Raw genomic sequence first — 27,609 nt, 5'->3', positions numbered from 1 at the left:
ACTTCGGGATGAAAAGATGAATCCGTTTGTCATCCATTGTCACATGTCGACGCAAAAACTTGGGTTGGGTGCTTGAGCACCTCCAAACACTGCTCCGCATGATCAACTCATCGCGGCTAACGCGGCACCTACTTTGCATAGAGCCTTCTCATATCCAGATATTCGTGAATGCTATGAGTTACTGGTTTAGTTGATACCTTTAGAGTGCCTGTTATGTCGAACAACATCTCTTTATGATCATCTATAATTATTTAGTGGACTTTTTTTATGTTTTCGTCGGTAACAACCTCTTTCGGATGTCCACTGCGTTCACCGTCTTCGGTGCTCATTTCACTACGCCTAAACTTAGCATACCAATCCTTGATGGCTGATTTGCCCTTGGCATTGTCTGGAAACACGGCATCAAGCCAAGTTTTTGCTTGAACTGTATATTTCCCCTTCAAAAAGCAATATCTTATCAACACGCTGAATTCCTTTTTATTGATTTTTTTCACAATAACAACAACAAATCTTATGATTTTAATTCTAGTGGCGTCATCTACGTGCCAGGCTGGGACCTTTCCACTGACCTGTTATTTTACGTTATAAAAAATTCGATATTGGAAATATTTACATTCAATATTAATCATAATTCCCAGCTAACAGCTGCGCACTGCTTATTTCACATTGCTTATTTTGTTCTGTTGTATTTTTGTGCAATTTATGCGGCCACCTGAGTCGTTTTCGGAGAAATTAAAAATGCATGAAATTTAAAATACGTGACCATAAGCAGATTCAGTGAAACTCTTTTTTAACATTATACACTATATACCATTGTACGTGGAAGGGAGAATGGGCGGATTGTTGTGAAATTGGAAATCGCGCGTGCAGAAGTACCTGTCACTATGGCGGCCGTCAACAGCTGTGCAAACACTCGTATTGGTTTCGATTTTTTTTCTGGTGTTGAAAATCTATTCATTTCATGTGAAACCAACCACAAAAGTGCTTAAGTGTGCGTGTAATTTTTTTTGTATGAAGAAGGTGTCGCTGCATACTTATTTATATGCCTTAAAAGGTCTTCTTATGAGCAGGTTCATTTGAAATTAAAGCAGACATGCATATTTTACAAATATTTTGACTGTATACAAGTCTTCGCATTGTGTTTTTGCCAAATTTCTTTTCATTACGGTTACTTGGATTCAAGTGAAGCGTGATTCCTATTTTTAATATGCACAAACACAAACATCAACAGGAAACAACAATTGTCTGTGCTGTCTGTTATTATATGTTGTTTTAGTTAGATTTTAATAACCCTGAGAACTGCTTTCATTTGCATTTGCTTATAAAATAATAACGGTTTATGCAATGTATTTCATTTGCCAGACTGACGGCTACTGTTTAGTACCACATCAGGTTTTTTTGCGAAACACTAAAAGCGGCTCGAAAGCTGCAGATTGAATTTGGGTTGAGGTAATGGGACCATATAACAAACTGTCCAAGAATTTTTCAAGCCGAGGTCTACACCATTAGCAGGGGAGGTCGGAGCCGTTCTTCGCTGTGGTTTCACAAACATTATTTCAAGAGCTACGGGAAGTGAAAGAGGCTTGCAGAAAATACCACTGGCAACAAACGTCCGGGCTTCGGCAGTCGAAGCGGTTTGTTCAGCCCAGAAATAATTTTAAAGCACTTAGTGTGATTTTATGCAGGTCACTGCAGGCTAAGTTGTCATCTGCACAGATTAGTTTATCTTTCCAAAGATCTCTGCCGATTCCGTGACTAATAAGCAGGGACACCAGAGCACATACATCTCGGAAAGTAGAAGGAGTCAGTCAATAAGGAGATTAGTTTGGTGAGAAATCATAACACTGCAATTAAATCAAGAGCTTTAGCAAGCTTTTTATTAAACTGGGTTCGATAAAGTGCTTTTAAAACTGGAGAGGACACAATGAGGGCATTCCTCAACTCTGAATTCATTTAAGTATAGAAGCAGGTATATAAAGTGAGTGGTATCAAGGCAATATTTTATCGGGTTGTACTAAGTAATAATGTATTTTGAATGCAATTTAAATACCATTTTGTTTTTATTGCGTAAAACATTTTATTAGATCATATATTCTCCATTTTGATAAAATACCTTTTGGAATCTTTCGAGCAAGAGATTGATTCCATTCTCATATTTGATCACTACAGGCAAAAAACTAAACCAAGTTGTTTATGACGTCCTGATTTGAGGTGAAGGTTCTCCTATTCCAAAAATTTTACAAAGACCGGAGCAAGTAGTAGTCCGAAGGTACCAAGTCTGGAGTATAAAATAGGTGTGGTGGCATATTTCATTCAAGTTGCCAAAGCTTTTGGCGAGTCATCAAACTTGTATGCGGTCTCCCAATATCCTCGGCTAATCACAGTACACTTCAGAATTAATCATGGTCTTGTCGGACAAAACCTAAAAATTTACTGTCTTTTTTAAATCAAACATATGTATAAAAACACAGAAACTTCAAATTGTTTATTATCATTCCAAAGAACAGTCTTCAAAACTTCAAAAATTTAAACTTTTCAAATACAGAAAATAAATTGAAGAGTGCCACTCATATTTGTATACTCTTGAAAGTACTAGAGCCGACATTTTCAAGACCAATGCAACAATTGCCAGATTAGCTTAAATTAGTTCTTCATAAAACAGTAAAATATACTCTGCTAATCTAAAATCTAAGTAAAGCTCCTCAAAGCAATCTGTATTGCATTTTACTTATAAGGACCGCCACAATTTCTTTGCCATATACTTCGAACCCATTCTTCTAAATTGCAACATCGTTATTTTGTAGGTTTTCGCACTTTCATTATTGTTACGACTTTTTCCTTTTCTTCTCTCGTTTTGGGTTTGCTAATCCCAGCGCTGCTGAACTCAGCTTCATTACATTTGGCAGCCCTCAGCGGCCCGCAAATCCGAAAGTTCATTAAAAAACTTTTACGACTTTTACATTTTATCTGTTTTGTTGCAACTTCGTAATTAAAGCTTGCCTTTCTTCACCTTTCGCTGTTGCTGCACTTTACCATATTCAGTTGCGAGGTTTAGCGGTAAACCTCAAGGCGATTTAAAGTAATTTATAGTTGTTCCCGAACGAATTATCTTTCGCTCGCCTCTAATCCATTTGCAGTGTGCTCTCGCTCACTTTTGGGATTTGCTCATTTGTAGCATGAGTGAAGCGCTTCAATGGCAGACGAAGCGTTTAGTTTTCAATTAAAAGGTTGGGAAGTAGCAAAAGCAATTTTCATTGCTTCTATTAATAATCGTTTGGGTAGAACAGCAGTAATAAATTGAAGTAAAAATGGCTGAGTTAAGTTGCATAAATTAATATTAATTGTTTACGCTTGCCAACTTCAAGTTTCTTAATTTGTTTACTGTTTGTCGCATATTTATTACGTAAGCTGAATATCCTATTTCAGCCTCCTAATTAAATCTACTCCTCTTCACTATGCAAACTGTAATTAAATGTGTCACGAATTGTATGCATAAATCAGATTTTACGATTATCGCTGAGTTCATTAAAATGGAAATTTTTCAAAGCTGTTATTTTGATTACGAATGGAGGTATATTTCGTCCTGCCATAAATTCTGTTTACAGTGCTGACAGCGAAGAAAAAATTGCTGAAAAGTGTGTTTAAGTTGTTGTGAAAGATTAGATTTTGTAGGTAGAGTCTACTCAAATATAATAATTGGTTCAGCATCTGCTTCCGCATTTTAACGCTGGAGTGAAGAGCTAAAGAAAATCGTAATGCAGTGATTGTTTCACTTCAGTATGGAAATGGAGCTTCGCAAAAAACCTAATATTTCGAGAACGCTTGATCATTTTCCCAAACGTCTACAGTTGAAGACAGAAGAGAAGTGGTATGTTAAGGGAAATGAATATATCGACCAGATAAATGTCAAGATTAGTCAAGCTGATTTCCACGTGAAAGTCGACTGTTCGTAAACTGGTCATCTTCTGAAAACGCGAGTGAAGTGAATTAGGTTCAATGGTTGCAAATGGCATGCGGTCAGCGGTCATCAAAATATATATTTTTTTATAAATGAAAAAGTTTTCACTGTTGAAGGAATCCCTAGTAAGCAAAACGAGAAGGTCTTCATACAAATTTTAAAGGACACTGTTGTAATGGTTTCAGGAGAAGTCTCCTGTAAAGGCGTTAAGCAACACTTTATTCGATGGCGAGACTTGGATCTTCCAGTAAGATTCTGCTATAGCACACAAGGCACACACTACCAATGGCTTAAGAGGTTACATAGGTTTCTTTGGGCAAAAAACAGTCAACAATTTTTTTCTCATATAAAAAATGAAATATTTTATTGGAATTTTTTATTGTTACAAACATACACTATTAATAAAGAAAATCTGAAATATTTGGAAAATAATATTTTAAACTCGGCCTTAACTTAGCACTTGAACGAAAAAAAACTAAAAATGTGATTTTTGGCAGACACTTTTACAAAAAAAATTAAAATTTCTGTGAAAATTTAACGACATGTTTTTGTCAAATAGTTACAATCGAAAACAAATCCTTCGTCCAAGTCTTTAAGAATTGTATCTCAAAGACCTGTGTAAAATTTCATGAAGATCGGTTGAGTAGTTCTCGAGAAATCTTGCCAACCGACTTCAAAAGCACAGTTTCGAGAAAAACGCGTTTAAGGACGGCGCTCTTAGACTAGCTAGCCTCGAGCGCAAAAGTTCTCAAGACTGTAGCTCCGAAACTATTACTCGGATCAACTTGAGAATTTAGGTCAATATTCTAGAGGTGTTGTAAAGTTTAATAAGACAAACTAAAATTGATTTTTTGAAACCCGTAAACCCGTGTAAACCCTTAAAACACAATAATCCTGGTTTCGTAGCGGCAGACGACTGGCCATCTGGAAGTTCAGATTTGAATTCATTGCACTACAGTTTGTGATACGTGTTCGAGTACTTGACCTGCCAAATATTATACAGAAAGTTGGAGAGTCTTTAAATTTATAAAAAAAAGTACACATTCAAAAAAAAAAATTGTAGTAGAGTTTCAGTAATTTGTAACAGAACTTATGGCAGGCCTGAGCATATACATATGTACATAGTCATAACTTAAATGGCAACTGCTAGGCATGTACTTGTACCCAAAAAATAAGGTGACATTGTATTTATTTTATTCTTTATTTATTCTTCCAAATCAATTTCATCCCCTTCAAAGTAATTCCCTCCTGATGCAATGCACTTATGCCAACGGATTTTCCAATCTTCGAAACACTGGTTGTAGTCACTTTCCGGGATGGCCTTCAGTTCCGTCTTCGCTGCGGCTTGAATCACCTCTATCGTATAAAAACGGTGTCCCCGGAGCGGTCTTTTGAGCTTGGTGAACAGCTAGAAGTCGCACGGCGCCAGATCAGGTGAATACGGTAGTTGCGGAACCATATGGGTTGAGGTTTTGGCGAAATGATCACGAGTGGGATGGTGCATTATCATGGTGTAAAAACCAAGAATTGTCTTTTCACAATTCCGGCCTTTTTAGGCGGATAGCGTTATGCAAACGACGCATAACGTTCAAACAATATTCCTTGTTGACTGTTTGACCGGTTGGAAGGAATTCATAATGCACAACACCACGATAATCGAAGAAAACAGTCAACATGACCTTGATTTTTGAGCGAATTTGGCGCGGTTTTTTTGGTCTCGGCTCACTTTTGGCTATTCGCTCGATTGTTTGGAGGTTGTAAGCATAGATCCAAGTCTCATCGCCAGTTATAATGCGCTTCATGACACCCTGGTAGTCGGAAAGCATCGTTTCACACACTTCAACGCGACGCCTTTTTTTCCAAAAAAATCAATGTTTTCGGTACCAGTGGAGATTTGACGCGCTTGAGGCCCAAAACATCCTTCAAAATGGTATTGGCTCAGCCAACTTCATTAACAAGGTCTCTAATTGTTAATCGACGGTTTTTCAAGACCAAATCTTTGATTTGTTGAACGTGAGCTTCGTCGGTTGAGGTTGTTGGTCGCCCTGGACGCTCTTCGTCTTCGACACGTTCACGGCCGGCTTGGAACTCACTATACCACTTGTAAACATTTTTTTTTAGACATAGCCTCATCACCAAAGGCTTTCTGCACCATCCACAACGTATCCGCAGCAGAAAATTGATTCCGTAAACAAAATTTAATGCAAATTTTTTGCCCAACAAATTTCGACATCGCAAAAAACGAAAAGCTCACTTTTAGCAGCTCACAAAACGACACGTATCTCAAACACTAATGAATATTTTGACATGAAATTTGACATAAATGTGACTGACAGTACTACCAACCTAAAAAAAGAAAATAATTCTAGTATATCATATTTTCCGTAGGACAATTGGCTGGAGGTTTGGTGCGATTGTTATATGAAAACTCAATTCTGATTATGTTATTGATAATTTTTTTTATATCGAATAATAATCAAATAACTTGCCATTGAAGCAAAAATTATTTCATTAAGCTTTATTAATTTATTTCAATTTAATTATCAAATATATGACAACCCTGCGCAATGGTATTTCCATCAGGCACATTTTGAATGTCCAGTTAGTTTGAAAGCAATATTAATATACATATGTACTTCAATTATTTTTATTTTTATTGTCAAAAGATATCATACAGGTGGCAACCCAACTTAAAAACAAATCCGGGAGTAGGTATTTAGATATGCTTAAAAGCAATAATGCCGAGTATCACACAGTTAATCGATTGAATAAAATAAAGGTAAAAAGTATTCTAACAGGTTGGACAACGTTATTTTTTACAGTAAGCCCCACATACTGAGCACGATTGCAATATAAGGGAAATGGAAGCAATCCTGGCATTTTTACCAAATTATTTAGTTCCAGCACCATTCAGACGATGGTGAAATATTTCAAAATTATTTCTGTTATCAATGACAGTGCCTATCGATACACTCCAAAATATGCAAAGATTTCACTTTATTTTACACAACTACGAGTATTTGCAATTACAAAAATAATAATAAAAGAAATTTAAAAAAATAATATTTCCATCGCACACGCAATTTCACACTTCAACAATCAAAGTTCAACAATTGCGAAATTGCAAAAACAATCTTTGTTATTTTTTCGTTTCAGTTCGATTAATTTCCTATATTAAATCATGAAAATATTTGCTTTGCCTTTGCTTGTGGTTTTATACATATATTCAATATGTATAACTAGTTCAGCCTTTAGGGTTTAAAAAAAAAACAATTTTTCAGCAGCGCAAAAAGAGTGACAAAACAAAAATATTTGCTGCTTTATGTTGGAATACCAAAAATTACATTAATAAATGTTTTCGGTGTAAATTTGAATATAATTTTGTTAAAATAATTTTTTTTACTCTCCATCCAGAAAAACATTTTTTACCATCGCATTAAAAAAGTTTTTCACTCGCTTTAAACTTCCTTTCGTACGCTACAACCGTCACCTGAGCTGCAATGTAATTTCTGGCTGAACGCCTGTGGTTATGCTAGACTTTTTGCCATAACTTTTTTATACCTCGTTGAAGTAGTTGAGTGATTTTCTATTACGAAATTGTGGCACGCATACAATTTTAATGGCGAATGACAGCCACATAGGTACGGATGTGAACACTCAACACACACGAACATTAAAAATCAACTTTTCTAGTGTCGCATATTTGTAACTGAGTTACGTGAACAAATTTTGAGGGCAGGAATCGAAATTCGATTGCGTTGTTTGTGCTCGAAAGGCGGTGAATAGGCGAAGGTGAAATTATGGAGGAGCCGATGTGATTGCGGTGCGCAGAATTTTCGCACCAAATGTTAGAAATGTTTGAAAAATTAAGCTGTCGCTTGCGCAGAAAGTCCAAAAGCGGAAAAGACTTTTTGAAAGGACACCTAAGCTCGCACAGCGTCGTCGACAAGGACACAGCGTGTGGCGGCCACAAACTCAAAAGTGGATTTGTAATGTCACTTTTTTGCCGCACTCCACCCACTACATTCATTTTGTTGTATGCTGCTCTTCCTTGTGGAGCGGTCAGTGGCAGGCGTTGCGGCATTCAATGCGAAAAAGTTGAGAATTCTCGGAAATTTGTGTGTGCGCGTGACAGCAGCAGCAGCTGGCGGATTGTGGATGCAAGCAATCCATTTTAAACTCATTTTGCGTGTTGCTCGCTGGTCGACCGCAACTCGTTTGTGGCGCCTTAAACTGCGCTACTCGCCATATTTGCCTAACGCCTGCATTACAAATGCATACTAATGGCGCTTTAGTGGCGTTTCGGACGTGCGCCAGACTTAAGTTCGAGATGTTGTAGTCGTGGAAAAATGGATTAGGTTTGCGTGCATTCGGCACGATTTATTTACATGCAGTGTGGTATAAGTAAACAAATTGAATCTCATAGGCTTCTTAGCTTCAAAAATTGTGACTTTAAACTTTTTTAAATTTATTAAGAAGTTTTGTAGTAAAATTGGTGTATATTTAAATTGAAGCATAGTAAAATCGACGGGCTTGTTGAGCCGCCACCGATTGATTGATTGATACCGTTAAGAATTTCTTTCCGTTGCATACTTATTCGATGTCATCATTTTAGATTTTAATATATTTGCAGATGTCGATTCTCTGCCATTTTCTACTGCCTACTTCTAGGATGATTTAATTCTACTGTGTCACTTTTCAAGAAAATTTTGCTCATTCACCTCTTATTATACATCTATTAGCTTTTATTAATGAAAAAGGTTATAATAAAAATCTCTCAGGAATTGCAATTATTTACGAAGTATTGATATGGTCAATTTAAGTGGTAATGATATCGTAAGTATAAGATCTTAAATCAATTTACTAGACAAGCTCAAGCTGGTGATTGAGCAGTTGAGATGATAAGCTGCTCTTTAGTATGCAGGCATTTCTCTTCTTTTTAAGCGGTTTTGACCGCAAGAATGCACTAAAACATTAGCCAATGGGTTTGGGTGACCTCGGAGTTTAGATATATATTTCATTATGCTGTCCTCTACTTTTTTCTTTACCATAAGAATACCAAGATATTTATGAATCTTTTCACGAATAAGTAAAACTTTTGTATTATATCAATATACATATGTGGCACAGTTCGTACCTCACAGTTGAATGTCTTACATCCAAATCAGTTTCATGACCGCATTGTATGTAAGCACTTTGTTATCTAAGCTCAGTTTAGAGTTTTTATTCGTGCAAGTTATTTTACTAGATAATGGGTTTTTCAATAAAAGGGCTACAAAAGTCTGGGATATCAATGTAAATTTTTATTTGATGCCATTATGTATGGAACTTGACTTCGTTTGCATGGCCATCACGGACACCCTTGCAGAAGTCCAGACGCTGAATTCGATTTTCGACGGTTTTCAAGCATAAATCGGCCGATACTGCTGCAATTTCAAGTTCGATATTTGTACGAAGTTCATCAATCGTCGCTGGATTGTTGGCATAGACCCTAGACTTGACGTAGTCTCACATAAAATAGTCTAATAGTGTCAAATCTTACGACCGGGGCGTCCAATTGACTGGGTCATTTCGTGAGATAACACGTTCACCAAACTTGGTTTTCAATAAATCGATTGTGACATTCGTTATGTTGCTTGTCGCGCCCTCCTGTTAGAACCAGATATTGTCTAAGTCCATATCATCCAATTCGAGTCAAAAATATTCGGTTATCATTGAGCGATAACGATTCCCATTCACGGAAGAAATGCCAACCAATGACACCACCGGCCCATAAACCGCACCGAACCGTAATTTTTTCGGTATGTCATGGGTACTAATGGAGTAATTGTGAATTGCTGCCTGACCAATAACGCATATTTTATTATTATTGACGAAGCCATTCAGCCAGTAATGAGCCTCATTGCTGAAGGTGATTTTTCTATGAAATTCCGGATCATTTTCAAGTTGTTGCTCTGCCTAATTCACGAACATACGATGATTCTGGTGGTCAAGCGGCTTCAGTTCTTGCTTCAGTTTGATCTTGTAAGAATGTAGGCCAAGATCTTTTCGCAAAATTCGCTACAACGGCGTCACAGAGATGCCCAACGCTTGAAAATGAAGGTTCGTCTGAAAGTCCAGCTTTGAATTTATTGTACTGTAACTTGTAATCCGAGTTAGAGAACTTGACCTGTCAAATACACCATAGAAATTCGAAAATCGCAAAATATCTTTGATTCTAGCAGCGCCGTCAATGCCAAACGAAACTGCTAGTGATCAATAGCCGAGTCATTGGCGAGGATGAAAGCAGAAGATAACTATTTTGAATGAAATATTCTGTTTGAAAATTTTGATATATTGGATTTTGAACTGTCAAGAGACATACTTCTACTGAACAAGATATATGAACTTTTATTTTATTCATATTGAATTTCCATTTGGAAAAATTATTTGATTCTCGTTGAATGGTAGTATTTTCATATTAAATATTTATATGTACTTGTGACTAGATTCTTTAAACGAATTTTTGTCGAAATAGTGTTTTTGAAGTCTGTTGACAAGATTACTTGAGAACTACTCAACCGATCTTCATGAAATTTTACATAAGTCTTTGAGATGCAATTCTTAAATACTTGGATGAGAGATTTTTTTTCGATTCTAACCATTTGAAAAAAAAATTATGAAAGTTTGATTGAAATTTTAATTTTTTTGTAAAAATGTTTGCCAAAAATTCAATTTTCAGTTTTTTACTTCTTCAAAGTTTTAAGTTAAGGTTTTAACTAAAACACGTATTTTTTTCAAAGGTCCTGTAAGGAATTTCTGCCGAGGTGTCTCCGGAAGTGGCGTCGCAATGGCAGTTTAAAATATTTTTTTTTTTTTCAAAACTTTCAGAATTTCTTTTGTAACAATAAAAAATTCTAATAAATTATTATAACTTTTAAATGGAAAAAAATTGTTGAAAAAATGCTGTTTTTTACTCGAGGAAGCCCACGTAACCCCTTAATAAAATATAGTAACCTTTCGGGTGATGAGTCTTCTCTCAAAAAAAAAAAAAAAAAAACAAATAACACAACACATTCTACAACACAATATCTTGAATTAAAATATAGTTATGTTTTATTATTTATTAATGGACATATGCATAATAAGCGTGAAGATTTACTCATTCACTCAATTGTACTAAAACGCCTTAAAGTAAAGCATTTAACAAATGTCAAGTTTAAATTTCGCTAACACTTTATAACATGTGAAAAGACCGCAACTCTTTTCAATTCTTATACAAGACCGCTAATTTTCAAAAATGTGTAGGCACCTTAAACTATGCAAGATATTTATAACCTCTTGCTCTCTCTGCTTTCCACTGCTTGAATCATTTATGCACGTCATTACTTTCCATTGATTTCGCCGATTGGCCTGGGAAGGGCAAATAACTTCAACACCTTTCGAACTTATGCCTAAAAGTTGGCAAGCACACTGCACATGTGCTGAAACGTAATAACGTGCTGAGTCGGCAGTAAAATTATTTCATTTCGCTGTTTAATAACAAAAAAAGAGGCACGAGTCAGCTGCTATTAAATGCACGCGCCGTAAATTGCGCCGCAAGGTAGAACTTATACGGAAAATAGAATAGGCAAGCATTTAAGAAATATGCAGGGAAAATGTGCATAAATCATGCTCGCTAAGCAGTTTAGCCGACTGACTGAAAACGCGAAGGTGAGTGGTTAAAGAAAAATGACAGATGAAAAGCTGGTGGGGGCTTAAAAATTCCACAAGGATGGGAAAGAGTAAAAGGCACAACTGCCGTCGGCGCGACTTCCGTTAAGTGGGTTAGCGTCTTAGAGCGTCATCAAAACAAAGCGCTTGTAAATCAGATTGCAGTGAAATAGCAACCGCGTGGTGCCATATTCTTCGCTTAGCATGGGACTAGAAATGAAACCATAACAGTTTTATATTGATAATTTTCAAAAGAAGTAACTTCTATATAAATTAGAGCCGCTGCGCGTCTATCTCTTTCCAATTTCTTAATCAAACTTCGTCAAACACTGGAATGAAAATTTATGTTGCATACCTTTAGGCTTTCACGTGTGCGCGCATAAGAGCGCCTATGCCGCTATTCATTTTAAATGTTTGTCCATGTTTTATGACATAAAATTCAATAAATTATTCAGCATATCTTTTTCATGCTTTTGTTTCTTACACCACTGTTACATCCACCCCCAATATTTTCAATTACAAATTAGCATAATTCCACAACCTTTTTATGCCCACTCTCACTCGCTCTCCGCGTAAGCGCATACCTTTAAACTCTAATATCCATAAACCGCGTGTATAAAAATGCTCAATGCCCTTTTGGCTTTGCGACGTATTACTTACGGGTCAACTGGGGATTTCATTGGTGCGTTGGTGGGTGAGCAAATATGACAAGGCCCACATTATGCATATAAAGTTGTTGTTGTTTGCTTCTTTTTGCTATCGACCCAGACAGCTTAGCACGCCTTTGAATATTGCGCTGTTATCGTTTATGATTTTTTTTCGGAATTTGCTTCTGTGGGTTTTCATTTTCCATCGACATTGCGTTGCATACTTTTGTGCGCGCGCGCTTTTTATTATTTTTATCGCTTGGTATCATCGGCTCATATTATGCATACAACTCCTATGCAATTAAAAACTAATTTATTTCATGAAATATGCACCGCCGGTCAAAGTGAATTAGCGCACGCCTATTTCGGTCCATACTCTTTCAACTTCATGAATATTAAAATGGCTTAGCCCAGCTTACCAATTTTGTATGTTTTTGTACATGTATTTGTATTTGCAGTGTGGGTGTTTCTGATTTTAAATTGATTGCCACTTAAATTAAAATCGAGTGCACAAAAATAATTGAAATTTGTCACGAAATGCTCAAAGCAATGCGAAGACGCAGTTTTTAATTAAAATTTTAAATTAAAAAAATTAAATAAATACGATATTCATCATTATTTTGCACAACTAACCTTAAATTTTCGTACCACTAGCCACCACATTGAATTCTCACTTTTTTCTTTATTTGCCTTAATATAAATTAACGGGTTGACTGAAAAGTGCAGAAGAAAGTTGTTCACGTTTTGAGAAGTCTTAAATTAGATTGCCCAAGAGTGACGTTTCTTGATATAATTTTTAATAATGGCTTTCTCCCATCCACATTTTTCTTCATCAACTTCTGCTAGCTCTGTATTTTTGTTCAATTTATTTACACTCTTTGGTTAGAAAATATGACTGGCACTACAAGCGAGTCACCGACAGCGTAAACACAATTATTTGAGGGGTTTCTACCTAATTGTACTTCATCTTGATTGGTTGTTCACTCATCTAAACTGTGGATCTTGAGTGAGTTCAATGAGTGGCAATCATCAATATTGGTAATATTCTATGGACTCCAAAAACAATGGCTATTCAACTGTCGCCACTCATTGATATCGTTCATAGGCATATTGCTAGAAGGTTTCTGAACCCTGACTCAGAGCAGAATATGGACTATATTCTCCATTAAACTGCATCGCCAATTTTACACACTCATATTCTGGGGATTTTTTACAGCTGGGCCAAGTCTCAGCGCTATGCCAGTGTATTGGAGAAGGCTATGCTCAGGCATTCTGGTCCTACCCTAGCCCCTACAGCGTCTTTGAGGCAGAATTACTTAACTTCAATAACTCTTTTGCTTCTGAGTGTAGCTGTCTTCAGCGATGTGAATATTCGTTACTATGGAGTATTAAGTTTCATTAAAAAATGGATCGAGACATTGGTAAACTTCATACTACTTATTCCAAAAAGGCGGTGTTTCGCACGAGCTCCAGTCAACAGTACAATTATGGTAGCAAGGCTCTCCTGTTCCGGGCTAAATGACCAAAAGCCCAGTTAACAAGTCGTTCCTCTTAATAAAACTCGATTTCTCTGAATAATTTTGCAGTATTTCGATTATTAAGTGTTTAGTACTTACTTTTCAAGTGGCTCTCTTAAGCGAATACAAGTTTGAAATAACATGGATCTGAACCTGCTGGCATCAAATTGGACGCTTCAGCACTTAATGGTGTCTTATCATTGTATGAGGGTGTGGATTCGACTTAAGTATTCTTCGTATTACAAAACACTTGCCCATAAATGACCATGTGTGTCCTCCTATCTTGGACCTAGCATGACTGCTTTAAATACCAGCAGTCTTTATAAGTATACGACTTGTATTCGAGTAACTTCTTCTTAATTGGCGCAGACACCGCTACGCGATTATGAGTAACAACAGCGCGCCAGTCGTTTCTTCTTTTCGCTACGTGGCGCCAATTGGATATTCCAAGCGTAGCCAGGTCCTTCTCCACCTGGTTAAAAAAAGCTGGAGTGTTTTCGTCCATTGTGGGCGTAGCCACTGTCTTTTAATTCGCTGAACTATGTGTCATCGTACACTCGTACAGCATTTTATGCGATATTCGCCGTGGCCAACGCGCAAAGGACCATAAATCTTTCGCAGAACTTTTCTCTCGAAAACTCGCAACGTCGAGTAACTAATTTGAGAAATAAAGGTTAAAAAAGTAAGTGTGGGCTAAGTTAGGGTGCAACTGAGCATTTTAACCGCAAAAATGATAGGAATCCTAAAGGTGCAAATATATCCAAGTATATAAGTTGAACTTCCCAACTCGAATCACCATAATTCCCAAGCAATCTTCGAGTTGGAGACATTTCGAGTTATGGAAGTAAATCTGTATGAAATTTGTGTTCTCTTGCCAAGTCAATGGCTTGATTTATGGAGAACTTAGAGTTATAGAAGTTCGAGTTATGGAAGTTTAACTTTATATTACATACACTGAATGACATATTCGACAAAAGGTTTGTAAGAAAAACGAAAATCATTATAAATGTAGTATATGAGATCTTGGAGGATGGAGTCATGTGTAGAAGTTCACGCAAGTGAGGAAAGTTCTCTGATCGCCATTCACTTGGGAGTGGCCAGAAACGATTCTTTTACATATGACTCAAGCAGCTCACGACTTCTGGTCTTTGACCAAGTATCCTCTGAGTAGCCTAAGAACATCCGTTCGAAGGCGAGCTAAAGTGAGAAGGCGAAACATCCCCATAAGGAAAAAGAAGAAGATATGAGTGTCGGGGGTAGTATCGACCCGATTTTATCTATACTTATCAATACTATATACTAGTAATATGCCACATAATAAAAAAAAGTTCCGAAAGGTTCATTAAAGTACCTCGCATATCATCCCCAATAATATGGTGTAAAGTCAGTCGGATGTTGGTAAATCCTGGAATTAGTCTTATGGGGGCTAGGGCAAGTTTTCACCACAGTTTATCAATTTTTGGCACAAGGAAATACTTTTATTTGTTAATCACGCTCTTATATTTGCATAGAGATGACTAACATGTTGGCGATAACGTCACATGGAAGTTCGAAAATCTTTATAAACAAACCCTTTATGACACGCAGACATAACATTGTCGGGAAATGATAATCCCAGAACTTCAATTATATAAATCACACATTGGCCAATATTTGTGATGAAAATCAACTATAGGGAATATCAAGAATGATAAAAGAATGTTATGTAGCGAAATTGATTTAAATCGGTTGAGCAGGTGCTGAGATATGTGACTTTGCCTGAAAGGGACGGTGCCATCTCCATTCGCCAATTTTTACACCGGCATCTTAAAAGCCCTTCTATACCATCTCGTAGGTACATTGTAATGTCTCTGGCGTATTTAGTTGGCGCTTTAAGTAGTTTTTAACCATACCGTTATATGTTGAGTTGGCAGAGGTATTGGTATAGTTCTTGTAAAGATTGTCCTAAGCGAATTTGGCTATCGCAGCTGTAGTGGTCTAGGAGAATGTACATTAAACCTATTAGAGAGCGGGGCCGAACCCACTTTTTAAAAATTTTCAAATTTTCAGCATACGGGTTCTCTTGCTACTGCATTACCCTATGCTAAATTAGAGTTTTAATTCTAAAAGTTTTTGAAATATTCATTTTCATTTTTGGTACGGTATTTTTAAAGGTATAGTCCACTGAAATATATACCTGTCTTTTAAAGAGCAGTCGAGTTAATTGTTATATGTTATATCTACAGCCATGTAGCCAGTTTTGTGCTGAATTAATTTCGGTTGCTGTATTACATTGTCTGATCATTGTGTTCCTTATCAATTAACACTTTTAGCACATGCTTGATAATTAAAAATAGTAATGAAATTTACATAACAAAGAAATTCGCATAACAATTTCCATTTTCAATTAAATGGTGAAATAATAAACACGAATTAAGCGCAAGCAACACCAGTAAACTGTATAAATTAGTGAAGTTTATTACAAACATTAGCATAGAAGTACGAAATTACTATAAATAAAACTTTATTTCAAATACTCTGTTTATAATAAATTATATACTCTGCTGTTATTATTTTCCCTGTTTTTATTTATTTAAACAATATTGTTCTTAATTATATACAACAAATTTACATTAACTTTCCTTTGCTGGTTAAATTAAGCACGGTTTCCTAAACTCCTGTTACAATGTAATCAACAGTGTGGTGCGCCACTGCGTATACGCAATATTCACAAACAAAGTCGTTTATTTCAATTAACAGTAAACCAACTGCAAATTACCAAACAAGCATATTAATTTCTAAACTGTTTGTGCTTAACAAATGCAAGCACAATCTACTATTCATGTGTGTAAGCGTGTTAGTGTGTGCGTGTGTATGCCCAGACTTTATTAACAAGCTATATAAATCCATAAATTATCAGGGATCAGATTTGGCATTTAAAGCGCGATTGAAAACGCTCCGCTTTCTGCCTAACAAATAAGTATTGAGCGCGAATAATGTGCGACCGACTCACAAATGGAAGAATTCCGGCAGTTCGTTCTCCACTTTCGCATTCTCTTTTGTGCTTTTCTGCTTTGCTGTTCTTTATATTACATTCTTTCAGAGAGCACTATAGTCAGTGAAATCCTTCGTCTACAGAAGCTGGTGCTGCACACAATGAGGTTTTAAAAATACATTTCCGGAGTCACCCGAAACCTCTCCTCGCTGCTTTTGGCGCTGTGTGTGTATTGTAGTCAGCAATTGCCGTTAATCGGCGAATAATTAACGTCGGCTAATTTTATGCAAGTTATGACGCAAATTAAGATTTCGCGCTGTTAATTCGCAGCTTGTACGACGCTATGTGTTCGTATGGTGTGGCAGGAACCCACCATCACATTCATAGCTTTCGCTGCTGCTGCACTCAACGTTGGCGGAGCACCTATTTTAGGCAAATTATGGAAAGGCGTTGGAATTTAACAATCGAGTTACATTCTACTATGAGAAAATAATTATAAGACTTTTCCTAATTTTTCAGTTCTTAATTTATTCTTCAAAATCTATCTCGTTGCCCTCAAAGTAATTTCCTTGGTCCCAATGCACTTCTGAGAATGTTTTTTGTCAATCCTCGAAACAGTTGTTAGAGTAAACTTCTAGAATAGCCTTCAATGCGCGTAGCGTTTAAAGTCTTCAATTGACTCACAACGGCGTCCCCGTAGAGGTTGTTTGAGTTTGCTGAATAAGCACAATACACTTAAATAGTATTCCTTGTTGACAGTTTGGTCGGTCGGAAGGTATTCGGGCTGCACCCCACCTCGATAATCGAAGAAAACTGTCAACATAACCTTGATTTTTGACTTACTTTGACGTGTTTTTTTAAGCTTCGGCTCACCTTCGCCACTATATTCGGATTTATCGTCGGTTTCCAGTAGTAATGCGTTTCGTGGCATCCAGGTAATTGGAAAGCATTGTTTCACGGATGTTAATGCGACGCTGTTTTTCGAAAATTTTGTGATTTTGTAACCAATCGTGCTTTCACTTTTCTTAGGCCCAAGTGATCTTTCAGTATGTCTTTCACTGATCGATATTCTAACGATGCCATTAAGATCTTTGAATGTTTATCGTCGATTTGCGGGCACCAATTCCTTTCTTTTATTGACGTGTTGAGCATCAGTTGATGTTGATGTATAATTTGTACTAATAAAAAGCACTTGCTCTTAACAAATCATTGTCACCGAAGGCCTTTTATAACATTCTGAACGTTTCAGCACCAGAAATTTGATTCCGCACACAAAATTTTTTGGAACTTCTTTGTTGAATCGTAAAAATCGCCCAATGCGCTTAATGTACTTCAGAAAGATGTCAATGACAATCATACAAACTTAGGAAAACAATATTTCGACGAATTGTTTTTCGCGCGAAATTAAACATAAAAAGTCTTACTATTTTTGCCCCACAGTATATTCAAATAAGAAATATGTTGAAATATAATATTCTGTTATGAGTACATTATTTCTGCTTACTCGCCAAATAAATCTCCTAAAAATATATAACCAAGATAACAAATACGAAAAATTTACTTAAGAGTTCCCTAACCTATACATGGGTTGGTCCTCGTCCGTTGAACAGATACGTGTAGAGTAGACATTAGTTACCTCCGATCTCGTACGGGCATCGGAGGGGCCTATTACCACTCACTGACTATTCAGCCATCGGAACGGGTACTACGACACCTTAGCTTAGTGTTGATGCGTATCCTTACACTTCCCTCAATCAGAGATAGTCGTTCAGTCCACAACCCCATTGTGTGAAATATATCTCTTAGTTCGTAGGAGGAATGTGCGTTCCCATTTGTGTTGCGCCCATTACTAATAATTAAGTCCCTCCACGACGAGTGATTTTTATAAAATGTTATGTAATCAGACGTTCATTTGGCTTTAGATGTAGCCGAGGGTCTAGCTTAAGAGCTAGTTTATATTTTCTGGTATCTCAGTAAAAAGCGCAAACAAAAAATGGCTCATAGAGAACAAAATAAATTTCCAGTGTCGTCCTGAGTTTTCATTTCCAAGTTGATATTGTAGCCTCTGTTTATACTGCGAAATCTTGCAATATACTTACAGTTTAATACCATGTTCAGACCGACACTTAATCACACGATTTCGGCTGTTGAATGGATTATCCCACTAATCTTAAAAATTTATCAAGATTTCGCCATACAAAAATGACAGTTCCAAATCACTTAATTGAAATGATTTGAAACTGATCCACGCAAAATCTCTCTGTGCGACTCTGATTTTGCGCAATCTACTTGTCAGCACTGGAAATCTGTTGCTTTATCACAGCTGATTTAGACACTACAAAGGAAAAAAAATGTAAACAAACAAATTTTTTTTAAAGCAATGAATCTAAATTCATCTGAAAATCGACTTAACAAATGAAAAAATGCATCCATTATTTCTATTATATGGAAAATATTAAAAAAAAACGTCTTTTTATTTCAAAATACTATATGACAATCTTTTCTTTTGATAAATATTAAGCGATGTGAATTCTTGAATGACAATAACAGCTGTTTTTTGATCTTTCTAACGGCAGTGAGAACAATGTTGGGTTATGAAATGCTTAAATATAATCTAATCTTTTAAATTTTCGGTCTGAACATGGTATAAGGTTATTTGGTAACCAACATAAATAATTAAGCAATAATATAAAATTTAAAATGGAGATTATTTACAGAGATCTTATTATTATTTTGACTTACTGATTTATGTGATTTCATTATTTGTAACTCAGACCCATTTTCGACAGGTCCGTTATTTACTGTTGGTGAAAAATTCGTCAGGGTTTCTGAACGGTCTGACTTATCGATACTATTATTGGAGGAAATAAGAGTATAGACTGGAGCAAAGATTCCATTGTTCCGTATTGGTTCTAGTCAGTTTGCTTTTGCTTTATCATACTAGGTGCGGATCCGTAAATTTTCCTATGTATCCCTTTTTCTGCGCTGGTGCTATTATTATTAGATCTTTCTTAAAGAAAATCATAAAATTCTTATTGGAAATTGATTGTAAATGCATAATATTGGACCAGCTGCGAGGAAACTTGCTCTCAGAGTGAATTTTTGTAGCTCACCGAAAACTAATAGTTTTAGCCCAAAATTTTACTTTACGCGCAAGGGAAAATAAGCCTTCCTTAAATTTATTTAGCATTGCCTCTATTTTAGTTCTGATCTAAGAATTTACTACTACATTAAGATGCCGAGAACTCTTATACAAATTTATAAAACAAAAAACTGCGGAAAAATTTCGTACCAACAAAATAACGAAAGACAGTACAACTGACTGCAAAAATTGAAAAAGTTAGTTATGGAACGAAAGTTTCGGAGCGGAAGTCACAAGCAAATATAAAAGAAAATGGCCGCAACACAAATAGAAAGTCAATCAAGCAATTAGCCAAGGCAAATATGAACAAACCATTGCGGAAACAGCGAAAAACAGACAATATTGGCATACAACAGCAACAACAAAAACGCATGTACCGCAAATATAAACAGAAAAGCTGCAGTAAACAGTTATAAGTCGCAAGTTTATTTGTTTGCTCATCGTCTGTTTGCTTAAGCATAAGTTGGTTTCTGTTATTTTCCACCAACCAGTCTAGGCATGCGTTTGCTTGCTGGTCTCACCACAACACGCTGCCATGGCGTATGAGTGACGCTGTGCCGCTCCGACTAAGCGGCGAGCCTGCCTGCCACGAAGCTGAAGTGCAGCACTGAGTGCTTGGAAAGCGTAACTGAAGTGACTTCTAACAGTTAGCATTTATAAATAGGCTCACACATACAAGCGCGCACGAGTGTGCGTGTATATTTAGCTGAAGTATGTAAATGGTGAATTGCTGACGTCTGTGGAAAAGTCCGTTAATGAAACGCATGGCCTAAAGGCTTGCAAGTGGTTTGTGGTTGTGGCACGTTGTGCTTGTTGCATATTAACGAGAGTGCGTGTGCATGTGGTGCTTTGTCGGCATGTTTTATGGTTGAAGAAGTATGCTGTTACTAAGTGTGAGACTATGCTAAAAATCGGGGTATTTAAAAAAGTTGTCTGAGTATTTTGTTTTTTACGTAAAAATACAAGAAACAAGAAGAAACTTCGATGGTACCGAAGCTCTAAAGCACATCACAAATGGAAAGGTCTCCACACAAGAATTTGATTTTTATCGTTCAGGTTTTATGGCAGTTATATGACTTCGAGTGGGATCGAACCATTTCTTGCTCTTTTTGTAATATTTTTTAGCGAATATTTGACTTGTGAAACATAATTTTTGAAAGCGAACTGTCTTCATTCATGCAAAGTATGGTATTGCTTTGCTTTGCTAATTAAGATATTATAAGGCAGTGATCATAATACGATGGGGCCTGGAGGCTCAACTAGCAACTATATGGTTTCACTCGAAAGCTTGCTAAATTACATAAACTTAGTTCTACCGATCTTTAGGTCGAAGATATTATAAGAAATTGTTGAAAAACATGAAAAACAAAAAACACATTTTAAGCTGTTTACTTTATAGAACCAGGACTGTCAGCCTCTCGAGTCGGACTCACTACACTTCATGTCCATATCCAAATGCTGTGTATTCTTCCAGAACCTACTAAATTTCCGTGATTTTTGTACGAAAGTCTCGCCTTCTCGCGTTTTTGTCTGGTTTAGAAAATCCACTCTCATAATCCATCGCATTCTTAGCTTCTGGTGCAAGAGAACAATTTATAATATTGAACTAAGACAGCCCATTTGAACACGAGTCACCAACAACAAATTATATGTAAGAACATAAATAACTCCAATGCTTCTTTACTTCGGAATATTAGTGAAAAAGTTTACTCAGACTCACAGTACCTACTTAGTTACACAACTACTTTTAGAAGTCTGCAAGAAGATATACAATCAATCTGCAACACGAGATAATTTTATAGAAATCCAAAAATATTTTCTTCATATTGAGTCACACCCTTACTTACTACTACTAACAACAAAAAGTCCGCACAACTAACATAATGCTTAACTGAGGTCACCGCGTCCATATTAGCACCTGAAGTCTAACAAGTACCGTTGTATGCAAGCGAATCACTAGTGTTAGGCACATTTGCCGTTAACAAGCCACATGTGCTCTGCTGGCATGAGTGTCTCGCTTTGTTGTTGTTTTCCTGTTGCGCTTAACGTTTGAGCTCCATGTCAAGCATAGGCTAAAGAGCAGGTGTCTGTGTCACGGAAGTGTAGCCCGTTTTAGCTGCAGCTTACATTCACTTAGATAAGTGTGCACTTGCCGCTTAGCTATGAATTATGAAAATGTTTGCATGTGAACTTGACAGTGAGTTTTCAAGTTTGTCCTGCGCTTTGATTTTTTTATGGTTAGTCAACCATTTTTATATACTTACATACATATTGTCAGTGCGGTAATGGGCTTAAATTTTGTGTATCGATGATTGGTTTTGTGAGATCTATAATGATGTGCGGGCGTTATATGTGCATCATTTTTTCGAAGATGTTCATAAACAGCTTTTAGTAATTCAATTATTCTTCTTTTTTCTAAAACCAATTTTCTCTCTTTTCTGATCTTTCTTTTTCCAACTTTTACAACTTATACACAGTATATTAAATTAAGATTCATATTATGAAAGTCAGTATTATGAAATAATTCTTTTAAATGAAGACATCCTTCCATATATTTTTATGGCGTCTCAATTATTTCGCGAAAATCAATATTCCATTCTTCGTAAGTACTACTGTGGGCAAAAAATAGTAAGACTTTATAATTTATAGTAAATTTCCCGCGAAAATCCATTTGTCGAAATATTTTTAGGTTGGTATGACCGTCAGTGAAATCTGTGTCAAATGTCACATCAAAACTATTATTATTGTTTGGTATACGCCTGTCTTTCTGAAGAACAGCAAATTTGGCCATTTTTATGATCAACAGGAAAATTCTATTAAATTTTGTGTTTAGAATCAAATTTCTGGTGCCGAAATGTTCAGATGTTGGGAAAGCCTTCGGTGATAATTGTTTGTCGCGAACAAGTGTTTTTGTTCGCTAAAGACTATTCGAGAATTGCGTTGACGACGAACCACCGTGGCAAAAGTAAGTCGAAGCCGAAAAAACACCTTAAGGCAGGTAAAAAATTAGGGTTATGTTAACAGTTTGGGCCGCCAACTCTTGTTTCTGCACCACAATAATGCACCGTCGCATACTACATTGATTTTTTGTGAGTTTTTTGCCAAAATTTTCAACCAAATGTATTGGGACCAAAGGGGATAACATTGAGGTGAACGACATAGACATGGAGAATAAATTAAGAATTTTAAAATAATGAACAAAGTCTTACTATTTTTTGTCCATAGCAATACGTATATCTTTGTTACTTTGCTTATAATAACACTGGTAAACAAAAATCTACTTGTTTTTTTGTGACATGAATGAAAATGTTTTATCTTTCATTACTTCTCTTATTTACGGCCCCACAAATATGCCCTCCTTAATTTTTGCTTCACTGACTCTGGCAAATACAGATACAAGAACCCTTTTCCATTTCTGTCCATTGCCATAACAAAATTCTTCATTAAACCCAATTCAATATGCAAAGGTGGTAGTAATAATGCTTGAGAATATATGTAACGTTGTGAAATTTTGAAGCATAGATAAATCAGGGTTATCGTGATTAGATATTTGTGAAAACGAAATGCCAATAACAGCAGTATGAGAAAACATTATCGCACTTCTTTGTTCAAAAATACATAGTAAAAATCGAAGAATTCACTTTTAGAGCCTCACAAAACGACACGTATCTTAATTACTAATGAATATATGACGTGAAATTTTGATACGGCCAACTAACAGTAACGATTGTGAAGTATAAATTAACTCACCTTTCAATTTGATCACAGTAGTATTGTAGAATCGAAAGCTGCGGGTTACAGAATATCTGTGGGTGACAGAAAAATTCTGTATTCATATTTGCCTTCATGGTATTAAACTGCATTAGAAACACCTAAGGATTTTCATGTCACAAATTATGTGTCTAATATAATGTAACCGTTATTTATCGAAGCTCGCCAGATGGAACAAAGATATGATTTTTACAATCAGTTGATCAAATAATATTTTGCGATATAAGTTCTGCAGTTAGTTAAAATTTTATGAATATGCGAACTTGTAATAACAGATCAAGTCCCTGATCTACAATAGCCAAACACATTTTCTGCCAAAATTCGTGTTTTTTATTCAATATAATTCCCTTCAATGGTGATACACTGATTATAGCGACCCTTCAACGTTTTGATACTATTTTTGTAGTGCGATTACTCCTTTGCTTCAGTAGCCTACATTTTCGTCGATCATCTCCTCATTCGACGAAATTTTTTTCCCAGCGAGCATTCTTTTAAGATTTGTGATGAGGAAATGGACGCTTTGGACCAGATTTTTAGAATACGTTGGCTGCGGGAGCAATTCGAAGCCCAATTTATGGATTTTTGTCACCGTTTTCACTGACTTGTAACTCGGTGCTTTGCCTTGGTGAAACAACACTTTCTTTTTCGGCGATTCTGTTCTTCAAACGGTCAAACAACGCTATGTAGTAGGCAATAGTCATTGGTGATGGTCCTTTCTTTTTCAAGGTGGTCAATAAAAAATATTCCGAAATACAAACGCCATAACCTTGTAAGCAGACAGTTTTCTTTTTCCGCGCTTTGGAGTGAAGTGATATAGCCATTTTTCATCCATTGTCTTGGTTTATTACGCTTGATCATCTTGAAACATTTCTCCAAATCATCAAAAATGAGCTCGCGCGACACCCAATTTGCGCAGACCGCTCTCATACCCAAATATTTGTGAATCCCAAACAACTTCACTTTACGGTCATCCGAAATTAGTTCATGGACCTTTTTGATGTTTTCGTCGGTAACAGCGTCAACTGCTTTTACCATCTTCGGTGCTCATTTCACTACATCTAAACTTAGCATACCAATCCTGGATGGTTAATTTTCCCTTGGCAGTGTCCGAAGACTCTTATCAAGCCAATTTTTTGTTCAACTTTAGTTAAGGCTAACTAAAATCGACTTAGTTCTAGTCGCGCCATCTATGTGTCAGGCCGAAGTCTTTTCAATTGACCTGTTATAATTATTTGTTTTTGGTCTTAAACACCCAGTTTCTAACAAAATTTTGTGGGTTTATGGGTATTAAGCCTGCAAAGTTACTTCTTTGCCAATCTGCTTGAACATCACATTTTTCGAAAATTGTGAGAATAATTCAGTTTTAGCTCCTTAAAGTGTTACAATATAATGTTTTGTATATTAAATAAATTTTTATTTGTTTGGCAACTCAAAAATATTGGGAAATAATTTGAAGAAAAATGTGTCAGAATTTTTCAAATTCCAACATTTCATTTTGCAATTGAAGCATAAAAAAGCTGAATTTTTCCTTATTCTTCTAAATAATGCAAATGTCTTCTAAATTTTAGTATTGCGTTTTTTATGCTGAAAGATAGTCGCGTAATGTAAAGCAAAAAAAAAAATTAAAATAAATAAAATTAAAAAAGTGCAACAAAAAATTTGCAAATTAAAAGTGATCATTTCTACTTACAAAATCCATAAACCCATCTAGCTGCCACAACAAGATGCAGGCCCATCACGCCATGCCCGATTTCCGGTGCCGCAGCACCTGTACGCACAGGGAGTGCCAGCGCCACGCTTACCTCGGCATCATTAATCAGGAGGAGCAGTGCAAATGCTTGGGCGAAGTCAACGCTTCCTCAATCTTTCTCGAGAATGTCTTGGACTTGTCCAATACGCTAGCGCAGATCATGATTATCTGCGGCATACACGAATGCAAGGCTAAATCCACCGTCGACGTGGTCACCTACGCCTTTCTCCATTACGATCAGGTGTGCTACTGTATGGACACAACGCCGAAGAAGCGTTTGCGCAAAGAAGACCTGTTCCATGAGTTGGGCAAGCGGTGTTTGATGAATCGTGTCGAGGCACATCTCGCTTATACGATTGTCAAGCGGGGCTTCAAAGCTTTCTACTACCAGCCGAATGACGAGTTGCGTCTGAAAGAAGGGCGACCATCTTTCTCAGAGGAATGTGTGTATGTGCATGCCGCGCGAAAGACTGCCGAAAGCTATGCACGCTACGATGGCTTGTCGTGTGAGGAGCAACGCGGCTTTGAGGCGAAAATTAAAGTGGCCTACAAGAAATTCTACGATCGCATGTTGACGCGCCGCAACCAACCGGAAGGTGAAGATTGCAACTGCTGTTTCTGTGCTAAGAAGCGTGGTCATCTCATCTACGGCAAGCAGCCACCACGCGAGGCACCCAAAAAGGAGCCGCATCGCTGTCCGTATTGCTGCCAGAAGAAGAAGAAGAAGTTTATACATGCCGGACGTGCCGGTGCGAAGTGTCCGAAATGCCATCGTGCATTACGTTATTGCGTCTGTCCGAAGTATGATTTCGATCTGGATTGGGTGAAGAGTATTTGGTTCCGACCCGATATGGACTTGTACTACAAAGAGACTATTGAAGAGCGTCCAATCGCAAAGAGTGGTTGCGAACCCGACGAACCAGAGCCAGAGATAAAGGGATGCGATTCGCAAGAGATTCAGAAAGAAGAGGTGGAGGAAGAGGATGAAGGCGAAGAAGGCGCTGAGGGCGCAGAGCCTATGGGTGCGGCGGATCAACCTGCTGCCGCAGACATCGACATGGCGGGAGAAGAGGAGGAGGAGGGTGAACAATGAGAACACCATAATTATTGGAGATAATAAATGAGAGTCATAATAGCCGATGAATATAAAGATAAGATGAAGTCACAATATAAGAAAAAGTACAGCTGAAAGAGCATTATTTTGGATATAAAAAAATTAATAAAATATTTTGCACACAAGAATTTTGAATGTAATAAAAGAAAAAACAAAATTGGGTTTTTTACTTAGTTGGTATAAACATGAACTAAGCTCTCAGAGTTTTTATAAAAAAAAATATGAACAGGGGTTTATTTTATATTAATTTCCTTGAATTATATTTGTAAAGAATGTTTGAGACCTTCCTTATAGAATGATACAACGGTTCGATAATACTAGTTCTATATAGCGGCTAAGCTAGATAGAATATCTTTGATGAAAAATAACTACAAAAAGGTGTGATGGTTTCTAAAAAGGGATCTGCCCTTTAAGAATAACGAAAAATATGAAATAATGCCAATCTTGGAATTGTTCTATATCTCTAATATTTATATTTCTAAAACGCTGATAGAAAGGTTGCGAGAATGTTAAGCTAATGAGTTAAATATACCTCCATTGTTGTATCTAAATAATTGTCGATCTTCCGGTTTAGCCATACTGACTGAAAAATAAATCTCTCCATTTTACTATGATTTGAGTTGAAGGGTGAGGTACCGCAGAGCCTGAATTTGATTTCACTTGAAGTTAAGTTTAAAAATTTTTTATGGTGATTTGGTGATTGCTCATCGGCATTCAGCAAAAGATTCCGGAAGTTTTTTGTTATTACCGTCATAAACGTTATATGGGGAGCCCAGGTTCCAAGGCGTATATTATATTTTGAAAACATAGTTAAAAAAAAATAATAAATTATCCGCTTGAAGGAAACAGAGTTGAGTGTTTTAGTTTTCTAAAAATATTACATAGGTTAAGTTAGATTAAACTAGTTTAGTTCAATTTTCCAGCTAAAGGGGTCGTCATACAGAACGTCCACGTTTTCGCGAACTTTAAAAGCGACTAGATATCTAATTTCAATATTCTTTGTCGTCCATTGAACCACGAAGCGCTTAGATATCTAAAAGTAGA

The 27,609-nt window shown here is 36.5% G+C and overlaps 2 protein-coding genes across 2 annotated transcripts in view; both read left to right on the top strand.

Moving 5' to 3' along the window:
* LOC126759647 (IDLSRF-like peptide) overlaps positions 1-27,609 on the top strand; it is a 161,982-nt gene that overhangs the window by 34,568 nt on the left and 99,805 nt on the right. The window lies entirely within an intron of this gene.
* Positions 25,229-26,681, top strand: LOC126759631 (uncharacterized). Its single transcript, XM_050474558.1, has one exon. It carries the CDS (start codon positions 25,426-25,428, stop codon positions 26,542-26,544), a length of 1,119 nt encoding a protein of 372 aa, XP_050330515.1. The 5' UTR covers positions 25,229-25,425; the 3' UTR covers positions 26,545-26,681.

The sequence above is a fragment of the Bactrocera neohumeralis genome, chromosome 2 (genome assembly GCF_024586455.1).
Source record: "Bactrocera neohumeralis isolate Rockhampton chromosome 2, APGP_CSIRO_Bneo_wtdbg2-racon-allhic-juicebox.fasta_v2, whole genome shotgun sequence".
Lineage (NCBI taxonomy): Eukaryota > Metazoa > Arthropoda > Insecta > Diptera > Tephritidae > Bactrocera > Bactrocera neohumeralis.
Note: the sequence above shows the minus strand (reverse complement) of the source record. Positions and strands in the feature narration are given on the sequence as shown.

What these genes read in the sequence shown, in the direction of transcription:
- LOC126759631 (XM_050474558.1), top strand. Translation starts at nt 25,426, where the DNA reads ATGCAGGCCCATCACGCCATGCCCGATTTCCGGTGCCGCAGCACCTGT.